At 37.3% G+C, this 18,836-nt stretch overlaps 1 protein-coding gene across 1 annotated transcript in view; it reads right to left on the minus strand.

The window, feature by feature from the left end:
• LOC100356485 (protocadherin-15) overlaps positions 1-18,836 on the minus strand; it is a 1,660,811-nt gene that overhangs the window by 288,308 nt on the left and 1,353,667 nt on the right. Inside the window, 1 exon segment of the mRNA XM_070057681.1 lies at positions 2,740-2,819. Coding sequence (XP_069913782.1) covers positions 2,740-2,819 — 80 coding nt within the window.

Consider the following 18,836-nt stretch of genomic DNA (forward strand, 5'->3'; position numbering starts at 1 on the left):
TTATGGACATTGTCCAAGTTTTCATATATATGTATGCCTCATTTCTCTTAATTAGATATGAGAAGAACAGTGTATTGTATGGTAAATATCAAAATTTTTCCAAAGTGCGAATTTTACATTGCCACCGGAAATAAATGAGGACTCTCAACATTGTTAACCAAATGAGGGTACTTCAAAAACTTGTAGAATAAAAGATGTGTTTATTTTGGTGCAAAATAACTTTAAAGTTCATGGAAATAATTTTTTCATAATATGGATTTTCCTTGACCTTTTTGAATACCCCTAATATTTAGTATCACCTTCCTTTTTCATTATAGACATTCTAACTATATGCAGAGTAGCATATCCTAATAGTTTTAACTTTGTATTTCCCTAATAACTGCTAACCATGAGGATTTCTCCACAGCCTCATTCACCATTTATATATCCTTTAGAAAAAAATTCAATTCAAATACTTTGTCCATTTTTTTTTTTTTTTTTGACAGGCAGTGTTAGACAGTGAGAGAGAGAGAGAGAGACAGAAAGGTCTTCCTTCCCTTGGTTCAGCCCCCAAATGGCCACTACGGCTGGCGCTGTGATGATCCAAAGCCAGGAGCCAGGTGCTTCCTCCTGGTCTCCCATGTGGGTGCAGGGCCCAAGCACCTGGGCCATCCTCCACTGCCTTCCCGGGCCACAGCAGAGAGCTGGACTGGAAGAGGAGCAGCCAGGACAGAAGCTGGCGTCCCAACCGGGACTAGAGCCCAGGGTGCCGGCACCATAGGCCGAGGATTTTTAACTAGACTATTTTTCTTTTTCCTTTAGAGTCATACATGTTCTTAATTTATTCTTGGCACATGTTCCTTTATCGCTCACACTTTAAATTATTTTCTCTGTGTATGAGTTGTCTAGTACTTGTACAGGTGTCCCTTGAAACCTGTACTTTTAAAAGTTCATGGGATAGTGCCATGGCTCACTTGGTTAATCCTCCGCCTGTGGCGCCGGCATCCCATATGGGTGCCGGATTCTGTCCTGGCTGCTCCTCTTCCAGTCCAGCTCTCTGCTGTGGCCCGGGAGGGCAGTGGAGGATGGCCTGAGTGCTTGGGCCCCTACACCCACATGGGAGACCGGGAGGAAGCACCTGGCTCCTGGCTTCAGATCGGCACAGCGCGCCGGCCATAGCGGCCATTTGGAGAGTGAACCAGCAAAAGGAAGACCGACCTTTCTGTCTCTCACTGTCTACAATTCTGCCTGTCAAAAAAAAAAAAAAAAAAAAGTCATGAATTCCAACTTAACTATATCAATCGTTTGTGCATTTGTGTCAAGATAAAAATGCATTTCTAATTCAAGTAACAAAGATTTATATCTGCATTTTCTTATAATGGTTATATAGTCTTTACTATTCTCTTGAAACCCATAGTTCTCCTTGAGCAAATGTCTGTGATTAGTGCGATGTAGAGATCCATCTTAACTATTTTGCATGTTGCCCCAGCTTCACTTGTTGAAAAGGAAATTCTTTCCTTATTTGGTCATCCTGGCCCATCTTTGGGGGAAACCAATTGACCCTAAATGTTATTAGTGACATCTGCATTCATAAGTCTCTCCCAGTGATTTTGTGTGCTTATCCTCACACCCATATCAAGTAAACTTCAGTGAGGTGTCCCTTTAAAAGGTATGTGTGTGTGTACATGTGTGTGTGCGTGTGTATGTGTTTAATGGTCATGATAAACTACAGCTAATTTTCTTTTACTTTGATATCTCCATTGGGGGGAACTCAACACAGTTAAGCCTTTCCATATAGAAATTTATTTATTAGTGAAATCTAGAATTCTTGGGCATAGTATTTATAATACCTTTGGGTCCCAGGAATTTCTAGTTCATGGTTGGAAATCTTATCCAATGTGAAATTGTAGTTGTTTCTCAAAATACTAAGTTCCCCATGTGGTTCTTGGATTTGGCATTGTTTAATATATATTCCTAAGACTAATGCAGTGATTAGCACAATTGTCAACATTTTCACTATATAATCATGTGTTAGATTAATACTCCCATTCCTTCAGGAAGTAAAACCACTCACAATCGCATGAAAATATCAGGGTATAGCAAGCACTATTCCTTTGTAGCCAGTCACATGTGACAGTACAACAGCCACAGCTTGACATTACAGAGGATAAGCAAATGATCCGACTGAAAACCCGACACCTTCTCTCTATGCCTGTTTCCAGTTTTCGCAGTGGATAGGAATTACATTGTCTGCTGTGTTCAGAGAGGTCCATACAAAGAGGTTTGGTGTGGACATGCATTCTAAACATTTTTATCAATTTTAGACTGTGTCACAATCAAAAAATGAAGAATAGGCATCTGTGGAACCTTAAATATGCTATGACAGTCCTTGCCTTACAAGACGTCCTTTGAATTAACAAGTCGGTGCTAACTTACTCTTTGTAGAACTGCCCTTCTTATCATGAGAAGCTGTCAACTTGAGGGGAATCTAATTAATCCCAGGTTATGCCTGCAAATGAAGTATTTCCACCTCAATGGATTTTACACATCAACAATGTTAGGAATAAATAAATGGTCTCCTGGATAAGATTTTTGGGTTTAGAATTGTCCTCCTAGCTTTCATAGAATAATCATAGAAAACAAGAAAGAAAAAAACTACAAACTGCTCAAAGACTCTGATCAGAAGTCCTCTCTTGGTAAGAGGGCAATGTTCAAGATTTAAAAAGGGAAAAATCAAGGCAGAAATCATTTCCAACTTACGTTTCTGAAAGATTAAAAACTCGTTGAGGATCTCCATTTTCAATGGCATATATTATTGGGTCTCCTTCTCTATCAGTTGCCTTCAGAGAGAAAAGGAAATTCAATTATCTAGTAGTTTATACGGCTACTATAAAGTACACAATAATAAAGCTTCAAACTATTAGCATAGAATATCCATTACAGCCTCCACGAATAAGATTAAAGCATACCCTAATACCAAGATTTTACTTAAATAATTTATCTGTTCCCAGGATTTCTAGATGTACATAAAATCTTACTTGATGAAGAAACAGTGAAAACTTTCCTTAGTTTTACTTATTTAATTTACTTACCTTCATTAATTTTTCTGTCTATAATTTAAGCAAATGTCTTCAAAGCAAAAAAAATTACAGTGTCAAGGAATTATTTCAGCACTTTTTTTTCTATTTGCCTAGAATATAGTAAGATGGGGTGACTACTGTGGCCCAGCACTCAAGGCTGCCATTTGCAACGCCCATATTCTATATCAGAGTATATCTGCAGCTACTCCTTGTTTCTGATCTAGCTTTCTCCTGGCACTCCTGGGAGTATTGGGCTCTTGCATCAATGTGGGAGATCCAAGTGCAGTTCCTGTCTGCCTGCTTTGGGTCTGGCATAGTGCTGGCTGTTGCAGACATTTGGGAGGTGAACCAGCATATAAACATTTTCTGTCTCTCACTTCCTGTCACTTTGCCATTCAAATCAATAAATACATCTTTAAAGAAAAGGAGTATAGCAAAAACAAATAACTCAACTTAGTAAAGCTTTCTGGTTAAGAATTCTAAATTGGGAGCCAAAGAGCCTGAATTCAAAACTAGATCCCATTTATTAATTGTGTGGGATCTAGTTTGGCTGACTAGCTCTCTCTCTCTCTCTCTCTCAATCTCTAGTAAAAACATAAAGTAGAATACTATCTATATATTGAAGACTCTCCATACCTATGCCTCTAAGCCAGCCTTTCCCTCTGAAATTCAGATTTAAATCCATTGCTTACTTGAATTACCTTCAGATGAGTAACACACATCGTCAATTTAAAATGGTAAACGCACCAAATCTGAACCCTTATTAAATCAGTTTTAATTAAGTGGACAAATTTATCACTTTTTTTCTGGGACAAGATTTAATTAATTAATTAATATATAAAGACTATTGCATTCTCTCTTCTTTCTAATGACTTGTATCAAAATACTAAAACAAATAAAATACGGAACCATATTTGAAACACTCCATTTAAATCTAGAATTTTAAAATCTATCACATAAATTACAATGGAAACCAAAGAATAATACATAACCAACAGATTGCTTTAGCATGGGCTGGTATTGTGGTATAGTGGGCTAACCTGACACTTGCTATGTGGGATTCCCTATCAGAGTGCCAGTCTGAGTCCTGGTTGCTCCACTTACAATCCAGCTTCCTGCTAAAGTGCCTGCAAAACAGCAGAAAACAGCTCCAGTGTTTGGCCATCTGCCACCTACATGGCAGACCCAGATGGAGTTCCTGACTCCTGGCTCTCTTTCTCTTCCCTCTCCCTCTCTTTATTAAATAAATAAATCTTTAAAAAATATACCCAACAGGATAGGTAATTATTGCTAGGGTGTTTTCCCAATGTTTTCTCTCACTTGGTAGACAAGTATCATCAAAAGATAAAGAGGGGGGTCAGTGCTGTGGCATAGTAGGTTAAGCCTCTGCCTGTGGTACGGGGATCCCATATGGGTGCCGAATTGAGTCACAGCTGCAGCTCTTCTAATCCAGCTCTCTACTTATGACCTGGGAAAGCAGTGGAAGATGGTCCAAGTGTTGGGGACCCTGCACCCATGTGGGGACCCAGAAGAAGCTACTGGCTCCTGGCTTCTATTTGGATCTTTCTCTGTTTCTCTCTCTCTCTCTGTTATAACTCTGCCTCTCAAATAAATATTTTTTAAAAAATAAATAAAAAGGAACTTTTGAATAAAGAATTGTAGTATATTTATGAGACTATTTTATCAAAGAGCTTAGATTATTTTTTCTCTTGTTTTTCTCTTTCAGTTGCTCATTTCTGATTGTTACATTGTTGGAGATATTATTAAGTTCTTTTGGTTTGCCCTTTGGTATAAAATTCTTTCATTTATTTATTTTTGAAGGATAATGAACATCTTGAATTTTCATAAAAGTCAAGAAAAATAAATCCTGAAACACAGTTTTGTATAAGCAATTATAAATCCACATAGACCTTTAACCTTTTAATTTCTCTGATCTACTCTAGTATTTAATGTTATGTTTGTGAAATGAGAACACTTTCTATGCTGTGTCATTTTATTTTTTAATGTACATTATTTTTAATTCCTGACGTACCTTGAAATATTTATTTTTATTTAACTCTTTAAATACCTCAGGCTTTTAAGGATCGGGAGTCTCAATAATTTGTTTACTTCATTCCTATGTGACATTGTGTTTATGTTAGAAATTTTGAAGAACCATAGTTTGGAAGAAAATATTTAATAGTTTTCTTCATTTTATCCTGTTGGCCAATACTTTTGTTTCAGGGCCTGTGTCCAAATAGTGTAGTTATTAGAGAAGATTCATAGTTTCTCAGACAAAAAAGCAAGGTGCAAGAATGCTAAGTGCATCACAGTTATGAAATCTACCCAAGACACATATATGTGCTAGTGCTTGTATGAAAATACCTCTTTTTGCCAATATGCAAAGGAGAGATAACACATTAAATGAATAATTGGAAATATCAACAGGAGCCATGATCTTTCAAGTATTAATATTTGATTATGTGTGTATATGTGCCCTATCTGCACTTGTAGAGCACTTCAAAACATTTCTTCTACATGAGAGTCTAACTGGCCATCTCAAAATAACTTGTAATACATCAGGAAGTACATTACAGTTCTGCATGCTTTATCTCATTTAAGCCTCACAGTAACTTTATTAGTAAATAGAAAATGCAAAAGACGTCAATGATAATACTATTTTGCCACCGTTCTAGCTACAGTTACTTAGTACAAAGATTTATCTTCCTTATCAAGCTATAATAGTAAACTATTTAACCATGGATAGACAGACGGTAGTGTTATTCAGTATTTTCCACAATGTAAGAGAAATTATTCCTCCTTAGTTTAAGAATATTTCTTATGTTTCTTATGTTTCAAATCTGAGCCTCTTCTTCAAGGTCTGAGAAAAGTGTGATAGCAATTATCTTTTGGATTGTTCTCATGGGTCTTACTAGGGCGACTCTGGAGCAAGCTACCTGCATTCCAGCCCAGATCCTACCATCGTCTCTTAGACAATGTACCTAAGTGAAAAGGGTGGAAAACAATAATACAATACTCATTAATTCTCAACAGATATTAACTGAGCATGTATACTGTGTTAAGTCATAGGGCTTTTGCTAGACAAACATCCTGCCATGGAGCAGTTTACATTGTATTCAGGGAGACTGATCAAAATAATTAATTAAAACACATATTATTCATATTCTTATCAGGGTTACTAAAATATAAAAAAATTGAGGAATGACATAAGGAGGACAAGGTGAAGATTTCCATTGAGATATACAGGAACCCAGGACAGCCATTCTGAACATGGGGAATTTTGGCAATTACTTGTGGAGGCTAAGTAAGGTTTGTTCCAGGTGGAGGGAACAGTGAGTGAAACAGGTGAGTTGGAGGAACAGCAAGGCAGTTAGTATGCCAAGAAAAGGCTTGCTACTCAGTTTTGTTCATTGTCTTAGGCCAAATGATCCAATGATGGTAAATTCTGGAAGCTGGAAAGTAATGGAATTTAGACACTGGTTTGCTGTTGTATGATTGACAGCATGATCACAACTCTAGTATTTGATTTTTTTTTTCTTGAAGCACAAATAATACCTTTAAAAATCAAAGCAATTATTCTTTCTAGTCAACCCCATCAGATTACTTACTGCATCTGAATTTGAGTTACTGACTTCTCAGCATTATCATTAGTGACAATAGAAATATTTATCCAAGCAAACAATGCTCTTAGACATCAGAAGAAAGAAATTTAGAAAAGAAAAACAATTCTCTAAATTAATATTCTGTTCATGTTAAAAATGAACAAGCATTATAGACCATCTGGTAGAGTGCACTTTTTATGTACAGAATGATTCTACACATTTCACAGGACATTAAGATAAAATAGGAGCCCTTAAGGACTCTGAAAGAGATACAAATCAGCAAAAGATGCAGACGATCATTTTTCTTTTGAGTTAGTCAAACAAGTTTGGATTTATGTTATTAAACTACTTGAGGCAAGATTTGGTTCAGGTGTTGGCCTTTTAACAAAATGTTATTTCAATATCAATTAATTCATCCATTCTATTTATGTCAAGACGGGTATTTTTTGTCACTAGTGAATCTTATATAAGCTTTGCATTTCAAATTGAATCTAATTTAAAAAGAAACTTGGTTTATCTCTATTCCAAAAATACAAATAATATGATATACAATATGTCAGTATAACATATTTGAAACTTGAAAGATAGCTGAAAGCCAAATAAAAATATAAATGTACTCTAAAATATAAAAATCTGAAAATAATACATGAAGTCATAAATCTCAAAACTTCTTCTTTTATCTTAACATCAATACTGATTTTACTAATACAGTATTGATAAACCTTAAGAAAAAAAATGAAATGCCTTAGCCCAGAGATGGGACAGCAGAGTCTCTTGTTTATGTTAGGTATAGACAGTTTGGGGCTAGCCTTGTAGCAGAACAGGTAAACCCACCGCCTATGATACAGGCATCTCATTTAGGCACCTGTTCATGTCCTGGGTGCTCTACTTCTAATCCAGTTCCCTGTTAATGGCCTGGGAAAAACAGCAGAAGATGGCCCAAGTGTTTGTGTACCTTCCACCCATGTGGAAGACCTGCATGAAGCTTCTAATTTCTACCTGGCTCAGCGCTGGCTGCTGTTGTCATCTGGGGAGTGAACCAGCAGGTAGAAGATCCTTTTCTGTCTTTTCCTCTCTCTTTGCAACCCTGACTCTCAAACAAATAAATAAATGAATAAGAAATTAGAAGTGTTTTAAGATGAGTATTTATTTACTAGTTCCACCCAGAGTAATAGATATATGTGTGTGTGAATATATATATATATATACACACACATACACACACACACACTTCTAAAAAGTCTTAAAAAGAAAATTCCCTAGACTTTTGTTATATTTAGGGAGAAACTATTCAAGTCTAGTATCAAAAATATTTTGTTGTACAAAATTTTTGGCATTGGGAAACAAAGGTATCTAATCAACTTAAAAATGGCCCTCTAATTCTAATTTTGTCTAGCAGTAAAGGAACAATCAAGCAAACAAATCTAAAATAAAGCAAATATTCAACATAAGTCACAGAAATAATGATAGTTATCATTTTATTCTTCTATTATATATTAAGCACTATACATATCTGATCATACTTAATAGTTAAAATAATTTTATCTGGTGAAAACTATGATGTCTACTTTATAGATTATAATAGCATATGCTTAACAAAGTTAAGGAATTTTCCAAATCACAAACTACTATTTGTAGAAACATAATTCAAACACAATTCTCTCAGGAACTCATTTTCTAAAAGGAGCCAAGTGCTTTATGTCCTAAAACACTCCCAAATACTTTTTGCTTGAATAAAAACTGAGCTGTCATGAGAACCTATTCTCCCTATACTTATATTCCTTTAAATGGTGTTCCTCATCATCGCTTCCAAATCATTCTTTTGAAAATCTCCCCCATTTGACTCGCTCACTGTAAACAATAGACTGTATTGATGACAACCTTTCCTTGTGAAAGCTGTGCTCCTCTCCCTCAACTGCCCACTGTGAATCTCACTTGACTCGAAGTTTTAAATTGAACTTAAATGATAGTACTTCATTTGTGTGTTTACAGCCCATATTTCTTCCTCAAACTTACACTCAACATCTATTCAATACCTTAATCAGATGGTGTCTGGAGAGTGTACTCTTGGTGTTCAGACCACTGGCTTCTCATTGTGCATATACAGTATAGAGCAGAGAGCCCTGATTTCTTCATCTCCTGTAAAGATGCTAACACCATTAATGAAGACTCTATCCTCAAGATCTAATTCCTTTCCAAAGATCTTACCTCTAAATACTATCACATTGAGAAGTTAGGCTTCAACATATGACTTCTGTATGAACACATTGAGTCCACACTAGATGGAAAACAGTATTTCAAATTCAGGGCCAGCACTGTGGTGTAGTGGGATAAAAACCCAGGCCTCAGTGCAAGCATCCTATATGGGTGCCAGTTCTAGTCCTAGCAGCTCCACTTCCAATCCAGCTCTCTGCTATGGCCTGGGAAAGCAGAAGATGGCCCAATTCTTTGGGCCCCTGCACCCATACAAGAGACCCAGAAGAGGCTCCTGGCTCGTGCCTCCCGGCTTCAGATCAGCTCAGTTCTGGTTATAGAGGACATTTGCAGAGTGAACCAGTGTGTGGAAGACCTCACTCTCTGTCACCACCTCTCTCCGTAACCTTTCAAATGAATAAAAATAAATCTTAAAAAAAAATTCAGATAAATATCCCTAAATTTGAATTACTCTTCATTTAGATGTCTTTTATTCTGATTAATGGCAATTCAAACATTCAAATTGATCAGACTATCCCCCCCCCTTTTTTTTTTTTTAAAGATTTTATTAATTATTTGAGAGGCTGAGTTACTGACAGAAAGGGAGAGCTCTTCCCTCTGCTGGTTCACTCCCCAAATGCCTGCAACAGTTGGAGCTGGGCCGATCCAAAGCCAGGAGCCAGGAGCCTCTTCCAGGTCTCCCTAGCTGGTGCAGGGACCCAAGGACTTGGGTCATCCTACTTTTTTCCCAGGCCATAGCAGAGAGCTGGACTGGAAGAGGAGCAGCTGGGACACAAAATGATGTCCACATGGGATGATGGGATGTTATCACCACAGATGGAGGTTTAGTCCACTACATTCCAGCACCAGTTTCCAAACTATACCTTGATAGTCATATTAAATCATGTATTTTCTGTTTCCAAAGTATAAACATATTGAAATTGCTTTTCATCATTTACAGATATTACTCTAGACTTAGCCTGCACTACTGATAGTTATAAACTATTGATATGAAATTATAAGTTATCGATAGGGAATTATCAATATTTGGTACAATTTCTCATATGCTTCTTCCAGAGTATTCTTAAGGAAGGATCTGTAATAATTCTTTAAAATTTTAAGGTTATTAATATCACTACTATATTCTGGTTCTTCCAACAGTGACTAATTTCACTCAGAGTAATTGCCACCATGCAAACTGCATAACAGTTCTATCAATAATGGACAATAAAGAAGATGCTGGCCCTAATGATTTTATCATCTAGTGACACTGTAATGAAGTATGTGAAAGTACAAATGCACTGATATTTGTACAACAGCAAAGTTATCTAACAACTCATCCACCAGATGTGTTCTCTGCCCTTGCAGTTTTTTTTTTTTTTTTAAGATTTTATTTATTTACTTGAGAAGTAGAGTTACAGACAGCAAGGAGAGACAGGTCTTTCATCTGCTGGTTTACTCTCCAAGTGGCTGCAATGGCCGGAGCTGAGCCGATCAGAAGCCAGGAGCTGGAAACTTCCCCCACGGGTGCAAGGGCCCAAGCACTTGGGCCATCTTCTTCTGCATTCCCAGGCTGTAGCAGAGAGATGGACTGGAAGTGGAGCAACCGGGACACGAACCGGTATCCACATGGGATGCTGGGACTTCAGGCAGAGACTTAGCCTACTACACCAAAGCACCAGCCCGTGCTCCTGATGACTTCCTTTCTACCACATTCCTTCTCTATTAATTTACTCCAGAACCACCAGCGTCTTTGCTCTTCCTCAAACACACCAGTTCAGAGCTTTGGAGCCCCTTCTCTTTGCAGCTGAAACATTCTTTCTCAGATTACAGCAGTTTATCTTCTCAATTTAATTCCTGGTTTCAATGTTGCCTTCTCTGTAAAGCCACCACTGCTGAAACTCTAAGTACCTGTGCACTCCATTTTCATTTTTCCTGCCATATTTTCCCCCAGAGCTCTTATCTTTTAAATTCCATAAACTTAATTATATATTGTGTTCATTTTATCCCTAGAATTTTATTCTAGAATATAAGGTCTATCCTAGCAGAAATTCTTGTCTACTCTATTCTAACACTGAGAATGGTGCCTCAGTAAGAATAGAATGCACATTTTAATGTGCTTCCTTGCAAAGTCACAACTCATAATAATTATGTTATAATGAGAGAAGCAAGTGAGTAAATTTTGTAAAAAATGAAAAAGCAGTATATTGAGAAAATGCAGGTCTCTCAGTTTTAACGTTCTCACTGAGAGTTGGTAAAAATGGCCACAATCATCAGAAGGGGAAGGTATGGAATACATTAGCTCCTCCCCATCGAGTGAGATTGGGAGAAAAACTAATCCCAGCAGACTCAGTCCTGGCTGGGTCACGGGTGTGTGCATTCTCCACAGAGACAAAGGCCCTGCTTTAGCACTCCTAATGGCAGGGAGGTTAAATCTAATATACTGGAGGAATTAAAATGCCCCAGTTCTGTTGTATATTTCAGTCAACTCTATTTAACAGTAAAAATAAATTGTGTGTTCTTTCTCCATTGTACATATACTGGGTGTCTCTATCTTAGCTACTTTTAGTTGAGACAGAAAAGGAAAAATGTGTGTATGTGTATGTGTGAGTGTAATATTATGATTTGATTTGAGACATATTTTCTAAATACTAGCAAAGTTGAGAAAGAAAATGCTAGTTCTTTCCCTTCTCTACCTATTGTGATGCTATTAGAGCTGTGAAAACCAGAGACCTATAAGGCATATACTGAAATATTGCATTTTACTTTAAGGATCTCTTAAGTACTTCCTCCATCCTACTTACTCTTTTGACCAAGTTTCTCAGTCTTTAGCATATGAAAACAAGATTTCCTAACTAATGGATTTATCCAGAGCCAGGCAAACTGACTCATATGAGAAAAGACCAAGGATTTGACAGTACTAACAGGAGTAGTCAGAACTTTGTAATCCTTAAAAAGGATTAGCCCAATGGCATAATTATGATAAGCCAATTGTCTACTGAGCCTATACATCTCAGTATTACCCACAGATGCAAATATAGCATCCAATTTATGAAAAGTATGCTGGATTCAACAGAGAAAATCAAAGTGAAACAAAACTATGGACAAAATATTTATTGCTGAATCAGGGATGATATAAATATATGTAATATAATTTTTACCTTTGAGACAATTTGATTGATTTGCAAAATAAACAGGGTGAAGGAGTTAAACAGTGTTAAATGTACTCTGGTTGTAGACTTTTAAAAATAACTCAGGGTTGGCTGGCGCCGTGACTCACTAGGCTAATCCTCTGCCTTGCGGCGCCGGCACACCGGGTTTCAGTCCTGGTCGGGGCGTCGGATTCTGTCCTGGTTGCCCCTCTTCCAGGCCACCTCTCTGCTGCGGCCAGGGAGTGCAGTAGAGGATGGCCCAAGTGCTTGGGCCCTGCACCCCATGGGAGACCAGGATAAGTACCTGGCTCCTGTCATTGGATCAGCACGGTGTGCTGGCCACAGCATGCTGGCCATGGCGGCCATTGGAGGGTGAACCAATGGCAAAGGGAAGACCTTTCTCTCTGTCTCTCTCATTGTCCACTCTGTCAAAAAAATAAATAAATAAAAAAAAAACTCAGGGTTAACAACCATAAAATTGAGAGACGCTAAATCTCTAAAAATTTTAGCCATCTGCAGTAGGAATGTTTCAGTGGATGAAACCATAAAATGGGACAAATGACACCAGAAGTCCATTCTTTATGCAACTGGTATAGAATCAGATAAGACAATAAATGTTAATGTAATTCTGGAATTCTTTCCAAATAAATTGTATTGCATAAGAAAATAATTTGATAGTTAAGATCTTGGAATTTGGAGCAAAAAAAAAAAAACCAAATCTATCCATAGTTATGTAATTTTGAACATTATTTAATGTATTTTTGTCTCCAAAAATCCTACAAATGACCCCACCTGTGATAGTAAAATAAAATGGTACTTAACTCAAGGTTGGTGTTATTAAATGAAATAGTGCATATCTAAGCTACAACTTAAGGCACAGCATGTACTTAATAAGTGCTTACTACAAATTTGATGTTTACAGAGTAGAAAAATGTACAGTAAAGCTTAGAAAAAAGTCTATTTGGAAAGTCTTCTTTTTTATAATACACCTTAGACATCAATAGTTCTCATTTTTTATTAGTCTCTAACCATAATATTCAAGAAGTAAAAAGTGGAGATCAGAGTGCCACAGGAGTGTAAACAAGGGATAAAAACAGCAATCGTATCACAATGTCCATTTCATTCTCATACAGTTTTTGTTAACTGCCACATATCAGAGAAAACATGCTATTTGTCTTCAGGGATTGTCATATTTCATTAAGCATAATGATTTCCAGTTGCTTCTATTTTGTTGCACAAGACGATATTTCTTTCTTTTTAAGGCTGAGTAGGATTCCACAGTGTTCACATATCACATTTTCAGTCTTCAGTAAGATTTAGCAAAATACAATAAGTTCTATGATACCACATCAGCAAGATTTAATATATCTAATTTCTTGCAACACATGATGGTTCAATTTTTCCTACTTATTTAAAACTAGTTTCATTAACATCATTACACGGATGTATTATGAGTGCTTGTTCTCCATGTCCTCCTTATGTTTGGCTATAAACATACAGGTGAATTGCCAAAAAGATCTGAGAAATGTGTCAATGAGTGCTACATGTCTTTCCATTCATAAATTGATCCTGTGATGTCAGCAAACGTTGGGGAGGAAGAGGTGATAAAAGCATAGATAAATAAGTCAAAATATTCCGAGATTCTTCCTGAAGATGGCGGAATAGTGAGGGCACACACCGATAGTCCAGGAAAAGATAGTTTAATAAAAGTGGAGTTATTGTAGTCTCAGGAAAAGGCTCAGGAAAAAATTGCAGAGGAAACTCTTCCGGATCTAGTGGATGTGACACAGAGGACCTAGGGGGAGAGCAAGGTTGCCCACCGCATGGAAGCCCAGCCACAGAGTCTGCATGCCAGCGCTGGAAGGGGAGGTGAGACAAAAACCACCAGACTGACTGGAGGAGAGAAAAAACGAATAAATAAGGGGAACCGGTACGGACACTAGCCTCTCTCTCCACTCACCTTAAGAAGCCAAGCAAGACAAAGATCAGGCGCCATTTACATATGTAAAGTGGTGCCCGCCATTAGCCAAGCAGAAAAACCTGACTTTGGTGGGGAGAAATAAAAAGGAGGTTAGGACCTAGTGAAAGTGTGGAGCTAACGAAATGAGACTGTGAAAATCTGAGAGGGGGGAGGGACGAGAACTCACTGAGTACACAGACTCAGTAACCTTGGCAACCTGGTGAGAGACTGCAGAGAAATTTGAGACCACACTGAGGGCCGCATAAACTCTTTGTGTGGTCCCAGGGGTAGAGCAAACGAATACCCACAGGGGCCAGATCTCATATATCAACTACCCTCAATTCCACTCAGCTGTGTGGAATTACTTCCCAACTGAGTCAAAAAGAGAGAGAGAGAGAAAGAGAGCAAGAGAGAGAGAGAGAGAGAGAGAGAGAAAACAATTTGGGTGAGTTACCTTTGGCACACCCTTAACCCTGAAGAACCAAAGAGAGCTCTCTGGCCACACTCATCACAGCCTCTAAGGATCCATCAAAAGCAGACAGTACACTTAATCTAGAGTCGTAGTATAATGAGAAAAAGCACCACAGTGAAGAAACCAAAGAATATCTTCACAATGCCAAACAAACGCAGAAACCGAGGTAATAAGAACAAGGAAGACACTATGATGCCCCCAAATGAAAAAGACACCCCAATTCAAGATTATGAAGATGATGAAATAGAAGAAATACAAGAAGCAGATCTCAAAAATTGATAAGAACATTAAGAAGTTCTCAAAAACAAATTCTTGAACTACAGAAATCCTTAATGGGCAGGATAGAAAATCTCTCTCGTGAAAATGAAATATTAAGGAGGAATCAAAGTGAAATGAAACAACTAGTAGAACATGAAACTGTGATAGTGACCAGAAATCATAATGAAATGAAGAACTCAATAGATCAAATGACAAACACATTAGAGAGCCTTCAAAAGAGAATGGGTGAAGCAGAAGAGAGAATATCAGATTTAGAAGACAGAGCACAGGAAAGTATACAGTCAAAGCAAAGAAAAGACGAGGAAATTAGAAATCTAAAAAATATTGTTGGGAATCTACAGGTTACTATTAAAAAACCCAACTTTCAGGTTCTAGGAGATCCTGAAGGCATGGAGAGGGAGAAAGGATTAGAAGGCCTTTTTAGTGAGATACTAGCAGAAAATTTCCCAGGTTTGGAGAAGGACAGAGAAATCCTAGTACAGGAAGCTCATAGAACCCCTAATAAACATGACCAAAAGAGATCCTCACCACGACAGGTTGTAATGAAACTCACCACAGTGAAACATAAAGAAAAGATTCTGAAATATGCAAGAGAGAAACGTCAGATTACTCTCAGAGGATCTCCAAATAGACTCACAGCTGACTTCTCCTCAGAAACCCTAGAGGCTAGGAGGGAATGACGAGACATAGCCCAGGTGCTAAGAGAGAAAAACTGCCAGCCCAGAATATTATATCCTGCAAAGCTCTCATATGTGAATGAAGGTGAAATAAAGACCTTTCACAGCAAACAGAAATTGAAAGAATTTGTTGCTACTCGCCCAGCCCTGCAAAAGATGCTTAAAGATGTGCTACAGGCAAAAACACAGAAACATGGTCATCAATATGAAAGAAGGTAAAGGAAGGAAACCTCACAGCAAAAGATCACAGGAAGTTCAAAACATATATTAGAAAATATATTTGGCAAATGGTAGGGCAAAGTTACTACTTATCATTAGTCACATTGAATGTTAATGGTTTGAACTGTCCAATTAAAAGACAAGATTGGTTGATTGGGTTAAGGAACAAAACCCTTCTATTTGCTGCATACAAGAAACACATCTTCCCAACAACGATACATACAGACTGAAAGTGAAAGGCTGGAAAAAGATATACCATGCCAACAGAAATGAAAAAAGAGTGAGCGTAGCCATCTTAATATCAGACAACATAAACTTTACCACAAAAACTGTTAGGACAGACAAAGAGGGGCACTATAAAATGATTAAGGGATCCATTCAAAAGGAAGATATAACGATTATCAATGTATATGCACCTAATTACAGGGCACCAGTTTATTTAGAAGATTTGTTAAGGGACTTAAAGGGAGACTTAGACCCCAATACAATAGTACTGGGGGACTTCAATACTCCACTCTCAAAAACAGACAGATCAACAGGACAGAAGATCAACAAGGAGACAGTAGATTTAAATGACACTATAGCCCAAATGGATCTAACAGATATATACAGAACTTTTCAGCCTACACATAAAGCATTTACATTCTTCTCAGCAGTACATGGAACCTTCTCTCGGATTGACCACATACTAGGCCATAAAGCAAGACACAGCAAATTCAAAAGAATCAGAATCATATGATGCAGCTTCTCAGATCATAAAGGAATGAAGTTGGAAACTAGCAACTCAGGAATCCCTAGAGCATACGTAAACACATGGAGATTGAACAACATGCTCCTGAATGAACAGTTTTTCATAGAAAAAATGAAAAGAGAAATAAAAAATTTTCTCGAAGGAAATGAGGATAACAGCACAACATACCAAAACTTATGGGATACAGCAAAAGCATTGTTAAGAGGAAAGTTTATATCAATAGGGGCCTACATCAAGAAATTGGAAAGGCACCAAACAGATGAGCTTTCAATGCATCTCAAGGATCTAGAAAATCTGCAGCAAACCAGACCCAAATCTAGTAGGAGAAGAGAAATAATTAAAATCAGAGAAGAAATCAACAGGATTGAATCCAAAAAAACATTACAAAAAATCAGCCAAACGAGGAGCTGGTTTTTTTTGAAAAAATAAACAAAGTTGACACCCCATTGGCCCAACTAACTAAAAAAAAAGAAGAGAAAAGACCCAAATCAATAAAATCAGAGATGAAAAAGGAAATGTAACAACAAACACCACAGAAATAAAAAGAATCATCAGAAATTACTACAAGGACTTGTATACCGGCAAACAGGGAAATCTATCAGAAATGGATAGATTCCTGGCTACATGAAATCTATATAAATTGAACCAGGAAGACATAGAAAACCTAAACAGACCCATAACAGAGACAGAAATTGAAATAGTAATAAGGCCCTCCTAACAAAGAAAAGCCCAGGACCATATGGATTCACTGCTGAATTCTACCAGACATTTAAAGAACTAACTCCAATTCTTCTCAAACTATTCAGAACAATCAAAAAAGAGGGAATCCTTCCAAATTCTTTCTGTGAAGCCAGCATCACCTTAGTTCCTAAGCCAGAAAAAGATGCAGCATTGAAAGAGAATTACAGACCAATATCCCTGATGAACATAGATGCAAAAATCCTCAATAAAATTCTCGCCAATAGAATGCAACAACACATCAGAAAGATCATCCACCCAGACCAAGTGGGATTGATCCCTGGTATGCAGGGATGGTTCAATGTTCGCAAAGCAATCAATGTGATACACTACATTAACAGACTGGAGAATAAAAACCATATGATTATCTCAATAGATGCAGAGAACGCATTTAATAAAATACAATAACCTTTCATGATGAAAACTCTAAACAAACTGGGTTTGGAAGGAACATTCCTCAATATAATCAAGGAATTTATGAAAAACCTACAGCCAGCAGCATCCTATTGAATGGGGAAAAGTTGGAAGCATTTCCACTGAGATCTGGCATCAGACAGGGATGCCCACTCTCACCACTGCTATTCAATATAGTTCTGGAAGTTTTAGCCAGAGATATTAGGCAAGAAAAAGAAATTAAAGGGATACAAATTGGGAAGGAAGAACTCAAACTATCCCTCTTTTCAGACAATATGATTCTTTATTTAGGGGACCCAAAGGACTCTACTAAGAGACTGTGGGAACTCATAGAAGAGTTTGGCAAAGTAGCAGGATCAACAGCCTTTGTATACACAGGCAATGTCACAGCTGAGGAAGAACTTCTAAGATCAATCCCATTCACAATAGCTACAAAAACAATCAAATACCTTGGAATAAACTTAACCAAGGATGTTAAAGATATTAACAATGAAAATTGCAAAACCTTAAAGAAAGAAATAGAAGAGGATACCAAGAAATGGAAAAATCTTCCATGCTCATGGATTGGAAGAATCAACATCATCAAAATGTCCATTCTCCCAAAAGCAATCAATGCAATACCAATCAAGATACCAAAGACCTTCTTCTCAGATCTAGAAAAAATGATGCTAAAATTTATATGGAGACACAGGAGACCTCGAATAGATAAAGCAATCTTGTACAACAAAAACAAAGCTGGAGGCATCACAATACCAGATTTCAGGACATACTACAGGGCAATTGTAATCAAAACAGCATGGTACTGGTACAGAAACAGATGGATAGACCAATGGAACAGAATAGAAACACCAGAAATCAATCCAAACATCTACAATCAACTCATATTTGATCAAGGATCCAAAACCAGTCCCTGGAGTAAGGACAGTCTATTCAATAAATGGTGCTGGAAAAATTGGATTTCCATGTGCCGAATCATGAAGCAAGACACCTACCTTTCACCTTACACAAAAATTCACTCAACATGGATTAAAGACTTAAATCTATGACCCGACACCATCAAATTATTAGAGAGCATTGGTGAAACCCTGCAAGATATCGGTACTGGCAAAGACTTCTTGGAAAACACCCCAGAAGCACAGGCAGTCAAAGCCAAAATTAACATTTGAGATTGCATCAAATTAAGAAGTTTCTATACTTCAAAAATACAGTCAGGAAAGTGAAGAGGCAACCTACAGAATGGGAAAAAATATTTGCATACTATGCAACAGATAAAGGGTTGATAATCAGAATCTACAAAGAGATCAAGAAACTCCACAACAT

Source organism: Oryctolagus cuniculus, chromosome 15 (assembly GCF_964237555.1).
Source record: "Oryctolagus cuniculus chromosome 15, mOryCun1.1, whole genome shotgun sequence".
Taxonomy (NCBI): domain Eukaryota; kingdom Metazoa; phylum Chordata; class Mammalia; order Lagomorpha; family Leporidae; genus Oryctolagus; species Oryctolagus cuniculus.